The following is a 19852-nucleotide window of genomic DNA, read 5'->3' on the forward strand; positions in this document are numbered from 1 at the left end:
AACAATGTGGCCATGGAGTACTTAATTTCCTCCAAAAAACTTTCAAGATTTCTAGAGTAATTCACATAATAAGAAAAGCCTCGGCACTCTGATGTCGAGAACTTCCAAAAAAAAAAAAAAAAGATTTTCCATGACTAAAGTAATTTATGATATTGAAACGAGGATATTCTTTGAATTGTATAGTAAAACATTTTAAGGAAACAAATGCTTTGGAAAAGAATCAATTTATCTGTATTTAAAAAAAAAACTGCATTCAAGATTTTACTTAGATTATATAGTAAGGCATTTGCAACAATAAAATGCCAGAAGTCCTTTAAGGTTTCAGTGGTAAATCTAGGAGATGCACATCTGGATATTTTCCAGTGTACGTGGTAGGTCTGGGCTCTTTTCCTGCAGCAGGCTCGATGCAGCCATGTTGCAGCATCTTCCTCACATTCTCAGGCGTGTATTCCAGATCCCGTTCAAAGCGTTTATGGGCAGACTGCACCTCGGAGACGATGTTCTGATTCAGGAAAAGAGCCTGAACATACCACTTACTCTTTGGAAAATATCCAGATGCACATCTCCTTGAGATACCACTTAAACCTTGTTTATAGAGCAAATGTTTGACTTTATAATTTTTGAGTTTAATTCATGCAAATTTCTAACTTCACAATGTCAGAGAATATCCTAGTTTTATTATGGTAAATGTAAGCTATGATTATCAAACATTATCCCTTTTTCTAACAAATTAATGACTTTTTTTGCATCAGAGAGTTTCCAATTTCATCTCATAAATAAATGGACTTAATCAAGTAATTTCCATGTTTTTTGGGGGAAATTACTACTCTTGCCACATCACTATTTTTTTGTAATCTATGATGGCCTTAATACTCCATTGTGGCTTTGACATTCCATCATACATCAGCTACTTTTTAGGATTCAAAAAGGTTGGCCAAGTATCCTGATCGTCTGAGGGTTTTGTCCACCGTGTTATGTCTGAGGAAAACATGCTGCCGCTTTTGTCAAGTATCCAATCATGGTCACAGAAATCAACAGCCTGGAAAGCCCAGAAAAATGGGAAACTGTTCTCTCCGTTTCTTTCTAATCCCACGGTGTTTGACAGGTCAGGCAGAACAGATCAAAACAAAAACAGAAAAGCCCCTTTATTGGGAGCAAATAAACTGAATGCTTAATGTTGCTGTTTGAAAATATTTCCAATTACTCTTAAGAAAGGAAAGCTGAATTAAGCTGTTCAAGTTAGAATGACCTACAGTTTAATTTCATATAGGCTTTGCCCTTTAAAGCTCTTTCTAGTGGGTTGATCCCTTTGCGTGTGCGCGAGCACTGAAAATTTTAGTCCACGCCCACCTGCTGTGTGGGCCTCACTCCGGTCAGTATAAATAACGGTCAGACCAGACGATCGGCTCCCATTTTTTGTATGACCTACAGTTTGTGCTACAGATCACAAAAGATAGCACACACTTTTTCTCTGAATTTCTCTCCTTTGATAAGTTCTAATATCAATCTGCTGACAGGATCCCTACTAAAGTTACATCCTAGAGCACACCTTCAGCGGTCTAAGAGAGTCCATTGCCCAACGGGTCAGGGCTGTTTTGACAGCAAATAGAGGAACCAACGAACTATTAGGCATTTGGTCATATTGTCATTGCTTGATCAGTGTGCTATGGAAGTAAAGTGGGCATACCTTGGCAGATGAATTATTTATTTTTCTCAAGGTGGCAAGATTAAGAACCAAGTTGTTTCTGACCAGGGCCTTTTATACTTCAAAATAACTCAAGTGCAGAACCCCTGGGTAATCTGCATAGGTCTATCCCAATGCAGTGTTTGTCATTTCAAATGTCTGAGCAATTACATGGTATTTATCAGAAACCAAAAATGAAAAAACGTTCTACTAGAAGTATATTTCGAGAACAAGCTCCCAAACCAGAATTGCAACAACAGAATGATGTAATTTGGTTATTTTAGTCCTGAGAGAGAGAAAATATTTCTCTGTTCTTGTGAAGTATCTATGGACTGTTTTATCTTAAAATCAATACAAATCTAAAACTCTCTCAGGGATGTGAATTGCCTTGACATTATATATTTGCTAACTACACTTGGAAGGTCAATATTGTTAGTCCCAAAGCCAGTCTAATTTCAAGACCTAATTTGTCATTTTCTTCTCCTTCCAGGTGAGACCGGTGCAGTCCTGTCACGCCCACAGCGCCCCCTTTCGGCCCGGACGGCCCACCATGCCCCGGCGCCTATGAAAGGGTACCATGTCAGCCGTAGCCTGTCTCAGCATTCCTCTGGTGGAGGAGGAGGAGCTCCCTGCCACTGTGCGCCGGACGACTGTGACGGTCCGGGCAGAGACTACTACCATGGTCGCGGCGATGGGCACTATTACTCGGGTGGTCCAACCGAGGCTCTGGCACTGGAGAGGCATCACTCCCACTCTCATTCCCACGCACACTCACACTCCCATAGCCACTCTGGTACCTTCCCTCGCTCCCACCCCAGCCAGCACCCCTCTCTCCAGTCATTTGACTCTTGTGAAGACTGCCTGTCTTCAGGCCATGGAGGGAAGATGCACCGTATTCCTCCAAACCTAATTGACCAGTTTGAGAAGCAAGTTCCCTTCCATCCAGATGGCTTCCACACCCTACAGTACCAACGGACTGCCAGTGGAGGTGCTGAGCATCGTAGCGAGAGTCCCTCACGTATCCGTCACTTGGTCAACTCGGTGCAGCGCCTCTTCGCCAAGTCCCACTCCCTTGAAGCACCTACCAAAAGGGAGTACAATGGCACAAGGGGAGGCGGAGAGTACCGAGGTGAGAGAGGGGGAGGGCACAGAAGCGGAGGGGAGGACGTTCACTACTCAGGCCACCAGTCTCGCTCAACCAGAAGGAGCAAGTCTCGGGAGCGTAGCAAAAGCGGGGACTCTCGGCACGAATCAGGACGACGTCACCGCAGTAGGACGGCTGGCTGGTGGAGCTCCGATGACAACTTGGACAGCGATAGCAGTTTCCTGGTCAGTGGGGGCAGACGGGGATATCCCACTGGACATGAGAGTCTTGATGCTGCCATTCAAGAGCTCACCATGAAGAAACCAAAGGACCGTGGCGGAGGACCCGGGTCTGGCGAGTGCATGGCGTGCACCACAATGGCTCTGGCCGGTAGTGAGGGTGGTGGGCACCACGGGCACCACGGTCACTCCCTGAAGCGGAGCACCTGGTCAGCCATGACAGTGAGCCAGGCCAGAGAGGTTTATCCTTCCACCAGGGGAGGAGCTTATGAGAAAGCACTGGTGCCCGTGGAGAACAAGCTGAAGGAGAGATCGTTCCACTATCTGCAGGTTTGTATGCACTTACAGTATCAACAGAGCTATACCATATACCAGCAAAAAAAAAGCATTGTTTTTTTTTAATAGGTGACTTTTTCATGCCAAACTCTCTCGTGCTTGTAAACTGTCCAAGCATTTTCACAGACCACTCTACAGATGGACCTGATGCTGCTTGAGTTAAAATAAAAGAGGAGTAGTGTGGTTAGTGTGGAGTGTCTCATGTCAGAAAGGGGAGCAGTTTTTAAACACGGTTATAAATTACTCTATATGCCATGCCCACACCTTCTTCTTATGTTTCTGTATCACTTGTTATTGCTTCTAATATATGTATATGCAGATAAATGCTCTAACTCTACTCTAGAGACTAAATTGCAACTGCCAGATGTTCCTTCCACAGGGAATACAATAACTGAAGAATATTTAGACTGTATATTAAACGATGCTTTGTTTTTTGCAACCTATAGTAGAATCCAAATGACTACTTTGAATGAGCATGAGATCAGCAAGCAAATCCAAAGTTTGCATATTTCAGGTTGTTTTGGTGCAGGTGTTGCAAATGCACTGATTTAAACTACCAAAGGTTTGAATGTCTAAAGCAATGATGCAGCAGTAACTACACAAAAATTACGTTTCAGGGTGAAGTTAATTACACGACTGCCATGCTGATATTAAGTCAGTTGTTCTGGTTTACGTTCTCCCCACATGCCAAACTGCTTCGTTAGAAATCAACTGTGCCTAATTAATCATTTTTTAATTCATAAACATACATCATTACACCATTTTAAACATCCTCTTCAGTATTTGTTTGCTCCCCTGCATGAACCTCTGTAGTATATTGTAATTTGTGGGCACAGCTTAGCTTGTCTGCAGTGGCAGCAGCGTCTATCTTTGATGTGTTGTATTTGGATTTCATGGGACAGACCAGCACCAAGTTGTGCATGATTGTGAATTGGAGGGAAATTAATTTGCAGTTTAATTATTTTCTCAGAAACTTTAACGGAAGTGAATGGTGGTTCTATTACATATTTACTAAGCGCTCAAATCAAATGCTTTTTGATTTTTCTTAGTACAAAACTTGAAAGCCTGTATCATTCTGCTTCCACTTCACAATTATTTGCCACTTTCTGTTGGTCTATCACATGAAATCTCTATTTGTATATTAAAATCTGTGGATCTCACATGGAAGAATGTAAGAACATAAAATAGTTTTGCAAGGCAATTTTTATAAATACTACTACTGGCTGGAGTCTAAAGAAATGAGCTCTACACAAGCTCTAATGGGCTCAACCAACATCAGCCTTTTGTAAACAGACTAGTGCTTTTGCAGTCAAACACAAAGAATAGATGCACGGTGGGGTGACTTACTTTAGCTAGATCAAAAAAAAAAAAAAAATCAGTAGGACCCATATCTACTGAAATGTGTAATGATGTGTGGTTACATGGCAACCTTAAACTTGTGTATACAGACTAATCAAAGCTTGTCAGTAACAGAGCAGCACTCCATTGGTATGCTGTCGGAAATGTTTCCCTCTGCAGCGCTGACACACACAATCCACATGCTTGATGTAAGTTCAAACCTTTAGGCATTCAGATATATTTGAATTATTTTAATGATTTTAAAAAATGTAGAAAAAAGAACAAAGCTTGTGAAATAGCCACAGTCCTAAGTATGTCTAAAGGTACCTACCCCAAACGCCTGTTTTTGGTATTCCTCCATTAGAACTTATTGATCAATCGCATATTACAGTATCTAACTGTCTCTTACTTCTCACCACGCTCAGCAATCCCAAATGGAATAGGTAGATATGCCCGTTTGCTCCTTTTTGCGGACGTAACTCTGCTAAAATAATACATGCAATTACTGCGGTGTAGCTAAAAAGGCAACTGAGTGAGCACAAACAGAGGAAAAATAGCACACACACACACACACACAGACCAACTTCCAGCTGTGCTGAGTTGGAGCTGCCATGCGTGCTGTGTTTCTACGGAAACAGCAGGTAGCCACAGGAGTCCCTGGTGTTTTTCCAACTCTCATCCTCTACAGACAGCTGAGGTTTACCGATAGAAGCGCGAGCTGGGTCAGGCGAGTTACTGTTCTGAAAGGATAAACCTTTTGCACAATTTGCCTCCATCCTTTTGACTGCCACCACCTTCACACCTTTCGGTCACAGAAAGAGATTCCCTGCCACACCTCTTCTCATATCTCCAGGCGTCACCGGTAGTCTTGGAAGGAGTGAGGAGGCGGTGTATCGGGTGAATTATGTGCCGCGCTCAGACAATTCACTGCACAGGTCTGTGGCTTCAGAACTGGTACCCCATTGAACTGCAAAGAATTGTTTTTGGACAGGGCAATTATTTTCCATTTTGCGTTTTTCTATGTTATTTTTACTGAGACTAACCAACAAAGAATTCACAATAACGAGGGAACAAGAGAATTATTAATTCCGTTGTTGCTTTAACTGGCACGCTTATGAGGAGTTTGTGTATGGTTTTCAACAGATGGAAATCAACCTATTTTCTGCAATATGCTATGTAAGCTGACGTCCATTTAAGGCCACTTAGCAACAAGCGTGCTGTTCATGCGAAAGTGGCGTAGTGGGTTTTTCAGATGGGCAATATTGCTCTCCGCTCCGGGTATCTCTATGTCAGCGCTGACAACAGTGCTCAAAGAAAAATAAATAAAAGTTACCAATCATTTGTCCCCAAATGGGTTTTCCGTTGCTTATTGTCATGTTAATTCGGTCCTGAATGGTCCCCCTCCTGTGTTGTGCACAGTTTGAGCAGACATAAAATACATGATGGTGCTGAACAGGCAAGATTTGGACAGAACTGCCAGAGTTCCAAAAGAAATTTAAACCACAGTTAAAATGATTGATTGATTGATTGATTGATTGATTGATTGATTAGTTCATTCATTCATTAATTAATTAATTCATTCATTCATTCTTTCACTGATTCATTGATTCATTAATGCCTAAAAAGAAAAGTTTTTGTTTTGGTTTATTCCAAATGCCCTTGGTTGTAGTAACACTAACAAGTACAAGTACAGCACTCTTCATATTTATTGGCATTTCCTGTAAAAATAAACTTTAATAAATTTGGCTTTAATTGCAACATCATCTCACACTGAAAACATAACTGTGGTTTTCTGGCTGTAAAACTTTAAGCATTATTTTTTTCCTTCATTACCATTATCCTCTGCATTCATGGTCGCACAAACGAAGTTGGATCCTTATCTTGCTGGTCGGTCCCAGTTGCAGTTGTTTTGGAGTTTTTAATTATTGAGCTGACCATAGAAGCCTTTGTGCCGGAAGTCATATTCTTGCATTAATTTTGTGATTTGCAAAGAACTGCACACATAAGTCTTGCTTGGTTAGCATGTTCTCCTGTCTTCCCAATTTTGAGGAGCAGTAGTCACTTCATATTCATAGCCTAGATAGACCGTAGGGAAACAAAAGGTCAATGATAACTAATCGGTTGTATCTATTTTATTTCATGACGATTCTTGGAGGGGATTTTATAAACAAACAATTATTTCTTATCACGGACATTTGGCCTCCACTGCTTAAAGGAGCTATAAGTAATACTGACACCTTGTGACTCAAATTGGTACAACAGCTTGCCTATCACAATAATCTAATATGCTGTTTTTAAACGGTGTGTTGCTTCTCTTACTGGCTTCCATGTTTGCGGGCTGCTGCTCTTTTGCCAAGATAAAATGCCAAATGTTTTACTCTGCATTGGGAACCCTGGGAAATCTCATAAGCTTGGCTGAGGAACCAGGAAGTAAACATGGGACCCTAGCTCTAGGTTTGAAAGGAGAAAAATGTGACTAAGACATTGTTGATGGAGAGGACCGATATTTTATAGGGAATGTTACTTCCATCCCGGGTGACAAATTAGAATGATTTAGGTCAATTTCAAAGTAAATATCTTACTTATAGCTCAGTTTGGATTTTAAAAAAAAATAAATAAAAATAAAATATGCCATTACATAACTGCAACAAAAAAACATACCTACTTTAAGACTTTTTAAAACATATTTACCAGCAGTGCAAAACACAAAGATGGTGCCCAATTTTGTTGTTAGTCATAGCAAAATCAGTTCAACATAAAGCATCTGTCAAGGGAGCAGATATAGCTAATAACATTATGTTTCAAGTCATTAGACACCTACTGCATGCGCACGTTAATGTGCCTCTAATGCTGCTTGATTTGCATTCAAGGCAGGAACTAATGCAGCAGATGATTTGGTACACACCTTCTCATTTCCTGTCAACAGACTATTAGCTACCAACCAGCTTTGTGCCAGCGTGTCGGTGCTCTTAATTTTGTCTCCTGTAATGCACCTGTAATGGTGCAGTAAGAAAAGCTCAACAGCTCAGATGGATAAGTGGTGGAGGTGGTGGGGAGCAGGGTTTAGAGCTTTAAAAACACATAATAAAAGTTTAAAATTCACCCTACACTGGAGGATAAGCCAATGTAGTGAAAATTAAAAGTCGTCCACTGTCACTTGCCTGCTGCTGGATTTTTAAGTCTGGTGGGTCTGATCTAAATTAATTGATCTTTTATTGCTTGTTTGTTTTTTCCTCCATTCTCACTTGTCTTGTTATGTTGTTGTGGTCTGACCCTTCTGTTTGCATCTGGGTGATCTTCACACCAGCATGCCTAAGATGCCACACGTGTGATTTTGATTGACAGCTATCATGAAATCATCTGATTGGATGAAGAATGACACAAAAAAACGCTGCTTGGCCACAGGTGCTGAGAGCTCCGCCCTTAGGACAATCTTTTGGTGGCCAATTGGAGCACAGCATGAAGTCACATGGAAGCCAAAAGTGTTGGAGTGCACTGACCCATCAGTCAGGCGTCCCACGGCATTCAAAGATATGACTTGCTAAAAAAAAGTAACCTCAAATAAACGCAAAATGGAACAGGAATGCTGAAAAATCAGAAGTGAGACACATTTTATAAGAGAACAGATGTGATAACTACTTTTTATTTTGTAGTTTATGCTTACTGTCTCCACTGTTTTCCTGCAGTTGTGTTGGGGACAACGCCTGAGCGCCCCGTTGACAAGCCGCCACTGTCAACCACGGTCGTGTGTTTTTTTCATGCATTTCCTAGAAATAACTGACAGCATATTCATAGAAGCAAAAGTGCGGTTAGGTCTGGGCTCCCATTGAGGCGTACGTAATTACTGAGAAGGAAGTAATGATCAATGAAAACAGATTTTCTTTTTCCAGAATATGGACTTTGCTTTCTCAGATGTGGACGAGACCTTATGTCTGTGTAATTTGCCAAGGCTAATCTGTGAATGCTAGTGCTACTCACAGTCAACCTGTTGCAGGTTATGCGAGTATACACAAATAGTTGGTTCCACCCTGGACAGTAGGTGACCGGTCCAGACAGGAAAACTGAACGGGACAAAGAGAATCTGCATCTTCTAGATTATAGCGGTCAGAGTAAGAGCGACACGTGTAAGGTTTTTCACTCACGGCACAAACGCCAATCAAAATGTGTGGCATGAGTGCCCGACACTCTTCCATCCCTATCCCCTCGTTCCCCTCGGCCTGCGAGCGATAGATAAGGAATGATTAAAAAATGAGAATATGGAGCGAGAATGAAATGAAGTCAGAGGAGGTGAGAGGGAGGGCAGCAAAGATTGACTGTGAGACGAGAGAGTAAGAGGGATGCAGAGATAGCAAAGCTCACGGTTAGGAAATAGATAAAGGAGGCGATGGTAGCCAAGGGGCTAAGATATAGGAAGGGAGGTTGTGGAAATAAGGGAGATAGTAGAGGGCCACCGGGATCAGGAGATTAGACTGGATCATCTTTTAAGTGATGACCTTAAAACACACACACTCAGCCGGTTGCCAAAACCCTGGGGCCCGGACTGGGAGTGTGTCAGCAGGGGTTGGTGCTTTTCATTTGGCCCCACACTTGTAGGCGAGTGCAAACCTGATAGCATTTGCAAAAACTGGAGGATTGAGGGACCTTTTTTTTTTGCATAAGGGGCTATGGTAAGCGTTCATCTAACAGGAAAAAAGCGGGAACAGGTGTAAGAGCCATACAGAGACATGCCAACCTGAGTGGCCCTTTACTTTAAAGGAAATTCAGATGAAAGGTTACTGGGGGCCCACTCCTTAGGTGCTAACAGAGGATTTAATAATTAAAAAAAATCATAATAGGTAACAAACTTGCTCTTTACAGGATCTTTAGCCTCTTGTTTTTATTGTTTTAACTGTGTGACAGAAAATGTGGTCAAATTCAACATTTTAGGTTGTTAGTTGAATTTATTTTCACATACCTTTAAGTGAATTCACACATTCCGAAAGTAAGAGAAGAATAAAAATGTGCAATCAGGGAAACAAAACAGTGTTTTATATTATTCAGTCAAAATAGTTTATATTGTATAATTAAAACTTACTGTTCGAAGAAGAGGATCTCTGTTTCGGTGTGTTTCTGTTAAAGAGCAAGTATGCTAAAGCCGGAGAAGCTCAGAATCTTGAAAGTATGAGAAGTAAATAAATTGTAGTCAGTCTGTCCATTGTTTATCAAAGCAGTTAAATAATTATAAAAGTACTTTTCTGACACTCATACAAAAAAAGCCTTTGCAGGCTCACTTCTTTAAAACAAAAAAGCATTACCACGTACGAAGGATGCCACATTGTCTGAAACCACAGTCCACCACAAGCTATATGTGTGATCAGAAAACAGATTGGTTTCTTTAAAAAAAACACATTTAGATTGAAGTTGAATGGATGTGTGCATGCTAGCACAGAGATGTGATCACTCCGACTTTCCCAAAACATCTTCTGAGCAAGAGACATGGTTGAACAGCCTGAAACTATTTCAAAGCTTTTGTATGAGTTTCCTCAGACGACGGATGTGACAGCAACTTGTTTTTGTCTGTGTCTCAACTTCTTGAACGACAGTATCCGTATTTTAACTTCAAGCACTAGCTTGACGTTGGCTTTTCGGGTCAAAACAACTTGTGTGGGAAAACTGTGGCTGGTCTTGTAGAGTTTTAAGGGCGTGAAAAAATAACTTAGACTGTGTAGTACATTACTGTTCCTTGTTAAACCTAACTGGTAAAAAAAATAGACTGATAATGTGTAGAAAAATAAGAATTTCTGCTACTTCCATTCACTGTCGCTGTCTTTTATACAGCTAGTGAGTGAATGACGGTAAAATACTGAGTAGGTTTAACCAACATTTTATTCACTTCTCTCTTTTTCACCAGTTTGCCCACCACTCTCCCTGAGCGTGATCTTGTTTGCTAAATTCTCTGTTATTTCAGAGCGTATCCGACAGAGTGTTTGAAAAGCAGAGGTGTAATACACAGGCCTTCAAGTATTGCAGACTAGCGAGTATTAAATGCAGCTGCTCATTGAATTTGCGATACTGCACGAAATTGATATCGTCAGAATGACTGTGGTCTCATGTATTGCGGAGCTCCAAAGGCTGGGCCCAACGGGAGCAGAAATTATAGCATTTATCTGAATGTTGATAGAATTTGGGGTTTTATCACAAATGGCCGTTCACCAGCGTGCTGAATTACAGGTAGACGGAGCTCACCGTAGAGCACTTTTTAAATCCCCGACTCATTTGCCGGTCTGATACGTGTCAGAGCTTCTGCTCTCAAGCAGCGTTCCTCCTAACTTCCTCCTGCTCGCAGAAAAACGGTTGTATAAATCATTATCTGGCAGGCTCAAATTGGAGCTGAAGACTTTGCTGTCACTACTTTCTTCTTGGGAGACCAGTGCATTGATGTCTCTTAGTTACAATCGGCCCTCCTGGGCAACTTTGAGGTGTGTTCTTAGCTGCCTGCTGCTCGCTTTCTTTTTTTTTTTTTACATGAATATTAATACAACTATTTTGAGCTCCATTCCAACTGAACCTGATGTATGATGAAACGTTTGCATTTTTTCCTGTTAAAAAAAAAAGCTGACTATATTGATGAAATCTCGGTTTGTATGGTTGGTAACAGTATGTTTATATGTTATAGAAATAAGATGAGAGAATGTATTTGTCTACCGTGGGAGAAGTTTGTATTACTGTTTGTCTCTGATGTATTGTATCCTTCTCCTAAGACAGTGTATAGGGGCTATATTAGGAACATGTGTGTGTAATTATGTCATTTTTTTATTATATATCAGACCTTCAACGGTCTACCTGTGTGTGTGTGTTTTATTATTTATTTCCCATCATCATTTCCTGCCATCACTCCATTGACATGTTGGTCTCCTGTTTTATGTTGTACTATCTGCTCCTCCTGTTTGCCACCTCATCCACACTATTTTGTTGTCCTTTTTGCTTTTTTTTTTTGCTTTTTTTTTTTTTGCTGCCTTTCTGTGGATTTGTTTATTTCCTCTCCGTCTGTCGGCTTCTCGCTCACGCTTTTTTTTCTTTTCTTGTTTCTTTGTGTCAGTGTCTCTCCAGCTGTCAGAGTTTCTCTCTATCTGTAAGTTTCTTTGTCTGTTTCTCTCTTTCCCCCTTCCATCATCTAAGCATTTTGAACGTACCCGTTTACAAGCACGTGCATGTCTTTTTTCGTTTTTGTTTTTTTTTTTTTTGGTATTTTGCTCTCAATGTGTGCATATGCTCGACTGAGCTCAACTGGTGTGTTTCCTTTAACAACCTGATGCGGTGCGCTCATGTTTGAGGACCGTACGTCTGAGTCATCCTTGTCCTTCTGGTTGGAGTGCATAATATTTTCCTGTAAAGATATATCATTTTGTCATTGGACTGCATTAACAGATATTGTGCCAACACGTTCAATATCTCATGACTAATGAATTCATGTCTTGAATGATGTGTTTTTTTTTACCTCCTAACACCCGGTGTTGCAGGGCTAATCCGTGCAGTACAATAAAAAAATAACACAATGTTTTCAATTAACACTCATCACAATTTTATGTTTTTTGTTGTTGTTTTTTTGTCTAACACAAGTTGTGTGTGTGTGTGTATGTTTGTCTGGCTACCTTTGTCAGTGAGAATGTGACTAACACTAAATGTGTTGTAGGTCCCTTCAGAAGATTGGGGAGCCGGGTACGGCGGACCCGCAGACAGCGGAGGGGAGATTCCCTGCCGTCGAATGCGCAGCGGCAGCTACATCAAGGCCATGGGCGACGACGACAGCGCTGATTCAGAGACGAGCCCTAAAGCCTCACCCAAATCTACCCTGGTCGCCCAGAGGGACGCCTTCAGGCGGTCTATAAGCATGGATCCAAGGTTAAATGCCACAAGTACAGTGTTTACATTGCCGTCGATAGAGAGGCCGCAGCTTCCCCTGTCCTGGTTTAAAGGCGAGACGGTACAAACTGCACTTGCAATTTACAAAGGGTAGCATGTAGCTAAGGAAGGCAGGAGGCTAGCTTGAAAAAAACCTCATTCTCCTCTAGTAAGCCGGTAAGTGGTCTAGTAACCACCTTAATTGGTATAATTAAATCCTCAGCTCAACTAGCCTTGTGCTTGTGTTCTTGATTGTGCCATAAACGTCCAGGCTTTCAACTGGGTTCAGTTTAATTGTGTGTCATGTGATTGTGGATAATGACAAAAAAAAGTAAACTGAAGGTCAATCCAGCAGTGAATATTGCACTGGGCTCTAGAACGATGCTTACAGAGCTTAGAGGAAGCGATGCAAAGCATGCCGCCAGTAGACTTCAGAGACATGTTCTCTGAAGCAACGGATCGTGCCTCCCTGTCTGGCTCCGACAGACGAACTGAGCAGATCCAACGAGATCCAACACTTCCCTGACTGCAAAGTGTCAAATGTAAAAGTTTGGTGCAGATGAGATCATGGGTGAACGGCTGTTTTTCAGTACTTGATTGACCCCTAACTCCAAAACATGTAACTCTTAATGCTTCTGGAAATCAAGAAATTCTTGACATTTTTTTTTTTTTGAAATTTCACGCTCCCAAATTTGTGGGGACGATGTGGGGATGGCCCACTTTATGTGCCACATCATTAGGTACACATTACCAGCGCCGGGCCGGACCCTTGTTTGAGTTAAGGACTCAATTCTTCAAGGCAAAGACTCATAAAGGTGTTGTGGTCATTCTTAAGAAGTGTTGGTCCATAGTGACGTGATCGCATCGTGCAGTTGCTGCACATTTGCTGACAGCAAATCAGCAAATGTGCAGATTTAGATCTGCTGACTGTGGAGGCCATCTGAGTTCTGTGAACTCATTGTCCAGTCCATGAAAGCAGTTTGAGATGCTTTGACCTTTTTCGTATGATGCATTATCCTGGTGGCAGCAGCAGTAGGAGGAGATGAGGGATGAATGTCATCAGCAACTATATTAAGGTAGGATGTGGTGTTTAAACGATGCTGAGATGGTTCTTTATGGCCCAGAGTAGCACCAAGAAAATATCCCCCACACCGTGACATTACCAAGAACAACCTGAACCGTTGATGCAATTCAGGATGGATCTATGCTTTTATGCCGTTTATGCCAAATTCTGACGTTGAAGCTTGAAATGTAGACTTATCAGACCTGGCAATGTTTTTCCAATCTCTTATCATCCAGGTTTGGTGTTGCTGTGTGAATCGTTGCCTTAGATTTATGTTCTGAGCTCACAGGTACCAGACGTGGCCTGCTGCCAGAGCTGATCTGCTTCCAGGTTCCACATCTTGTGGATCAAGAAACTGTATTCCTCAAACATTGGTTCTAGCGAGTGGTAGAGCCAGATTTTGCAGCCTCAGAAGTTTTCACTTTTCAATCTTTTCCTGTGTTAGCCACATGATGAATAATCCCCTGTTTGATAATAAAATGTACAGCAATTACTTGCTGTTTTACATTTTTCTCTCCTGTTTGACAAAGCTATGCATTGCTTTAGAACACCCTGAATGACTAAGGCTTTAAAACTCACTAAACATGACTCGTGTATGTGATACCAAACGCTTATGGTGTTATGTTTGCCATAAACATAATTTACAACTATAGCAAAGCAATCGGTTGAGGGTCGTACAGTAAGTGCTCAGCAGCACCGCGTTGGCTTAAAATGCAATAATTAAGCACTTGTTTGGGATTTGTGTTATTATTCTGGCTATAATGCTGTGGTTACACTTTATTTGAAGGGGTGTACATAAGACGGACATTACACTGTCATAAACATGACATAACACCTGTTACGAACATAAATGACTCTTTATGAATGTTTAGGACTGTTGTCATTAATTGTCATTCGGTAAATTATGACACTATTAAAGCAAAGTTGACATTGTTAAAAATGTCTTTGTTATGACAATTTGACATTAACAGAGACAAGGTTAAGTTTAGGGCTTGATTTGGGATTAGGTTAAATTAAGGGCTTGATTTGGGATTAGATTAAATTTAGGGCTTGATTTGGGAATAGGTTAATTTAAGGGCTTGATTTGGGAATAGGTTAATTTAAGGGCTTGATTTGGGATTAGGTTAATTTAAGGGCTTGATTTGGGATTAGGTTAATTTAAGGGCTTGATTTGGGATTAGGTTAAATGTAGGGCTTGATTTGGGATTAGGTTAAATTTAGGGCTTGATTTGAGATTAGGTTAATTTAAGGGTTTGATTTGGGATTAGGTTAATTTAAGAGCTTGATTTGGGATTAGGTTAATTTAAGGGCTTGATTTGGGATTAGGTTAAATTAAGGGCTTGATTTGGGATTAGGTTAAATCAAGGGCTTGATTTGGGATTAGGTTAAATTAAGGGCTTGACTTGGGGTTTTGTTAAATTTAGGGCTTGTCATAACAAAGACATTTTAAACAATGTCAACTTTGCTTTAATAGTGTCATAATGTACCGAATGACAATTAATGACAACAGTCCTAAACATTCATAAAGAGTCATTTATGTTCATATCAGGTGTTATGTCATGTTTATGACAGTGTAATGTCAGTCTTATGTACACCCCTTCAAATAAAGTGTTACCAATGCTGTTTCTTTCTGTTACATTTAGGTACTCCTGCAAGCAGTGCACAGATTCCTACCCGAACACCAGAACAGCACCAAAAACCCACACTCGTTCTCGCAGTTACACACGCTCTCTGACCAGCGCTCAGGTAACTTATACATCATCATGCCGAGTCCTTATTTACAGATTTTTTAACATGTATGAAGAGATTTTTATACCCCTCGAACATAGAGTTGGGTTACAGCATCAAACTTCAATTTCTTGAGATTGTTTTTTTTACCCTAGAATTTCCCTGTAGTTAGCAGCATTGACTTTGAATACCTTCCCTGTCCTTGCTGCAGGGATGCGTCCCCACAGCATGATGCTGCCACCACCATGTTTCATGCTGGGGATTACGTTTTCTGGATTGTGAACGGTGTAACTTTCCCCCTCAGACACATTGCTTTGCATGGAGGCTAAAATATTAATCTGTGGTCTAATCTGACCAGCGCACCTTCATCTACGTTTGCTGTATCCCCTCCATGGCTTGTGGGGAACTGCAAACAGGACTTTTTGGGTCTCTCTTTCTTGCCACTCTCTCTCATTAATACCCGACCTGTTGAGTGCTCAACAAATAGTCATCCCTCTCAATAGAGTATTCCACCTGAGCTGTGAGTCTCTGCAGCTCCTCCAGAGTTAACGTGTTTGTTGGTCCTCACGATGCTGTTGGCTCTCACATGTTCTCTAAAAAAAGCCTCTGATGCTTTCACCAAACAGCTGTAATTCTACTGAAATTGTGACTTCTGAAGGCAGTCGGTGTCGTAATGTGACAACGACTTTTCTCCCGACTTTACCTTCCACTTGCACAGCTCGGAGACACGTTGAACCATCAGTTTGAGACGGTTTGTGAAACCATGTTCGGGGAGGTGGAGTCCCAGGCCGTCGAGGCTCTGGATCTTCCCGGCGTGTTCCGCACTCGCAGCCACAGCTACGTGCGGGCCATCCAGGCGGGCTGCTCCCAGGACGACGACTGCCTCTCGGTCTTCTCCATGTCTGGCCCACAGGGGAGCATCAAGGGTGGGGCCGGTGAGTGTGCGGGGTAGATCTCTCTCTGTGTGTGTGTGTGTCGTTCTTTTTATGTGGCGTCGACCTGGAGGGAGGCGTGCAGGGAGAGGGAGTTTGATGACAGCCTGTCAGTTCTTTTCAACCAAAGCAACCCACACACAGACCCTCACTCTTTCTCCGCTGCACAGCTGCGTTCTGTGTGCAGCGTGTGTATCCATTTTTAATTTTTAGCTTCTTCGCCTTTTCATTCAGCCTCTAATGATCTCACTTCTTTTTTTTTTATTTTTTTACCCCAGCCTTCTCCTCCCCTGTGTTTGTGTATGTTTGCAAGCCATAGGCACCGACCTGCATGTGTGTTATTGCTCATGCTCTTTCTTCTCTCCTCACCTCTCGACTCACATCTCCCCCATCACCCTCCCTTGTGTGAGTGAAGGTTTTCTCAGACTCAGTAATAGTGCAGAAACACTCATGATTATTATTATAGCTCGGTTTCTCCTGCTGCTTTAGTCTCTCTCATTGTCTTTCTTCTGGTGCTGTTTCCCGTTTCTTTATCATCTTCAGTCCCATCACTCTACAAACAGTCCACCCATACGGTGCCAATTGATCTTCATTACATTTTGTCACAAAACCAACCACCCAGGTGATTCATGTTGTAGAGCAACACAAAGCAGTGCAAGATTATGAAATGGAAGAAAAGTGACAGCGTTGTCAATTTTTTTTTCTAAATAATCTGGGGTGCAGTCGTAACCCCTTTTACTCTGATGCCCCTATGTACAACCCAGTGCAATGCAAAGCAAAGTTTCTCGACTGGATTATAAAACGACATCACCTGGCCATCCCTCGGAGGTCTATTCAGTCCGCCACCTGAAAATGAAAATAGTATATTACAACTGCAAACCTACCGAGACCTGACCGTCCACCTGAAGTGACAGGTAGGGAAATGAGATCATTTATCAGAGAAGCAGTCCAGATGTTCATGGTAACTGGGCGCGCTTAGTAGCTATGATTACTTGCACAAAGTTTCACGATCGGATTAATATGTATTCGGATTAAAAAACAAAATATATTCGGATTGTATGGTTTCTATGGGCACACAATCAATTAATCCGATCACAATGAGTGTGTTTATATGAACCTGGCTTTATTCAGAATAGAACCACTCTGACATGCGCAGTAATCAAATTCCCCTAAAGAAAACCACAGAAGAAGAAAAACTTCCATCTTTGCTGAAGAACAAAAAATAGCAAACAAAGCAGTATTGTATGTGTTCGTTTGTCTTCCGAGGGCCCAGGCTGGAGTTGCACCAGGTTCTACTTATGGTTGAAACGTTACTGAGTAAATAATCCTTTTGACCTCTTGTATTGTTTCGAATAGACGTATTTCCGCCACACAACAATGCGGAAATATGTCATGTTTACGTCGGGCGCACTCGGGTCATTTTGCCACATTCAGAATAACTTGATCCTGACAAGCATTAATATGCATGTCGATCTGATTATCAATCAGCATAAACCACCTTTCTCATTCGGATTACAATTTTATTCAAATTTAGCTTAATCCAATCACAATTATTCCGATTGGCTTATTTACATGATGCATTTATATTCCGATCAACCCATGTAAACATAGCTACTGATCTATTGGCAGGACAACTACTTGTTGTGCGCAAAAGTCCACAAATTGAGTTTGCAAGTTGTGAAAAAGGAAGCAAAAAAGAAAGTTGCGTTTCCAGTTTGCTGGTTGTAATACTGGGGGGAAAAATTACTAATAAAATAAAGGGTTGGAGACCAGAACTGGATGTTTTGGCCTAGCTGCAGAGATTATGTGCCAACTGTGAGCATGATCTATATGACATCGTCCTCATTGTGAAACATCATGCTTTGGTGACACTTTTGCTCACCAGGGGCAACGTGGCTAGGTAAAGATAAAATAAAAAGTCATGTCTAGGAAGGAAATTTACCTTCTGGCAGGATAATAACAAACATGCAGCCAGAGCTCCAATTAGATTGGAGCATATCTATGTGTTACAATGGCCTAGTCAAAGTTCAGACCAAGATATAAAGATCGATGTTCACATACGCTCTCCACCCGATCTCATTTAGCTCGAGTGACATATTTGCAAAGATCAGGCAAAGCTTTTCGGCTCTGGACGTAGAGACATGTCCCAAAAGACTTGCAGTTGTAATTAAATAAAAAAAAAGTAGATTTCTACCAAATATTGATTTAGTGCGGTTGAATAAAAATGTCCGCCACACTTTTCAGATTTTCATTTGGAAACGTTTTGAAAGTTATCATTATCCTTCCGCTTTTTAGCTCTGCACTACCTTGTGTTCATTTCATAAAATCTCAGTGAAACACAGAGTTTTGTGGTTGTAATGTGACAAAACAGGGAAAGGTTCAAGGCCCTGTTCATGCATATATTACACAGGTAATTGGTGATTTTTGTGGGCTGCGTGTACTTGCTAATGTTTGTGCATTGGAGACTGTTTAGTCACTCGCAGGATTCAAATTTCCCATCTTTCGGTTAATCCCATGAGATTTATTAAAAGCACCGCAAAGTATCAACCAACATCAACCACCGACACTCACGCGCCGCACGTAGACCTCCACAGCGCAGACGTACGTACGAGCCCAAGGGAGTTTGGAGCTTCAGTTGGTATCTTTCTCACTTTGAAAATAAACAAGCTGCACACAGAGGTGGGAAGGGTGAGGCAGAAAAGTGTGTGTGTGTGGGGGGTGGGGGGGGGGGGAGTGAAACGGTATGGATTTTTCTTAGTATCTGTTTCAGGCAATTGCTTTAACTTCAGCAGAAGAAAAGTTAGCCCAGGGGAAGAGGTTTTCTGTTGTCACCTCCTCCAGCTCTGTCACATCCACCGCTTTGCTCCCTGCCTGTGACTAAAACGGATACAGAGTGCTGTATTTTTTTATTTTTTCATGAAAAGGAATCCTACCTAAGCTGTTAGTTTAGAAAGGAGACTGCGTTATCTTTTTTTTTATGGTCTCCATGTTCTCTCTTCTCCTTTCTTTGTTGATTTTCCTCTTTACCTAAATATCCCCCCCCCCCTTTAACGTTCCTGTCACTTCTTTCCTTCAGTCTGTCCCTTCTGTAAGTGCAGGCCCGTCTCCCCCTTTTCACATTATTTACTTTTAACCTCCAATTCCCCTGTCTTCTTTTCCCCCCTTGCTCTTCTTACTCTTCAGTCTTTCCTTATCGTAAAGGTGCTCCTCCTCCTCTACCACCTCGCATGTCAAAGTCTTCTCTGTCGGTGAGAGCCCAGAGCAGTACCGAGTCCACCCAAGATGCCTACTTCCAGAGCGGCGGGCCAATGGCTTCAGGCCCCGGCCCGGGGCGCCCCAAGCAGCACAGCAACTCTGTAGACCTCGGCGGCTCCGAGGGGCCCTCGGGTCGCACCTCCAGGGGGGGCTACTACACATCCGGTGGTCCCGGGCGTTCCCGTCAGCACAGTAACTCTGCGGAGAGTCTAGATGGGGTCAGGGGTTCGAGGGAGCTGGTGCCCTACGGAGGGGGTCCGGGAGTGGGAGTGAGGGCCAAACACAGCTGCTCAGCAGACAGCCTGCTGGGGG

At 42.0% G+C, this 19852-nt stretch overlaps 1 protein-coding gene across 6 annotated transcripts in view; it reads left to right on the forward strand.

Moving 5' to 3' along the window:
• dlgap3 (discs, large (Drosophila) homolog-associated protein 3) overlaps window positions 1-19849 on the forward strand; it is a gene marked incomplete at its 3' end in the record, with an annotated part of 186020 nt that extends 166171 nt beyond the window's left edge. For 3 of the 6 annotated variants that reach the window (XM_036144953.1, XM_036144955.1, XM_036144954.1), the window contains 7 exon segments: window positions 2175-3337; window positions 11760-11792; window positions 12354-12562; window positions 15269-15371; window positions 16072-16288; window positions 19362-19373; window positions 19469-19849. In XM_036144953.1, coding sequence (XP_036000846.1) covers window positions 2249-3337; window positions 11760-11792; window positions 12354-12562; window positions 15269-15371; window positions 16072-16288; window positions 19362-19373; window positions 19469-19849 — 2044 coding nt within the window. 6 annotated transcript variants of the gene reach the window in all.
• Between the last annotated feature and the right edge of the window lie 3 nt (window positions 19850-19852).

Source organism: Fundulus heteroclitus, chromosome 13 (assembly GCF_011125445.2).
Source record: "Fundulus heteroclitus isolate FHET01 chromosome 13, MU-UCD_Fhet_4.1, whole genome shotgun sequence".
NCBI classification, from domain to species: Eukaryota; Metazoa; Chordata; class Actinopteri; order Cyprinodontiformes; family Fundulidae; genus Fundulus; species Fundulus heteroclitus.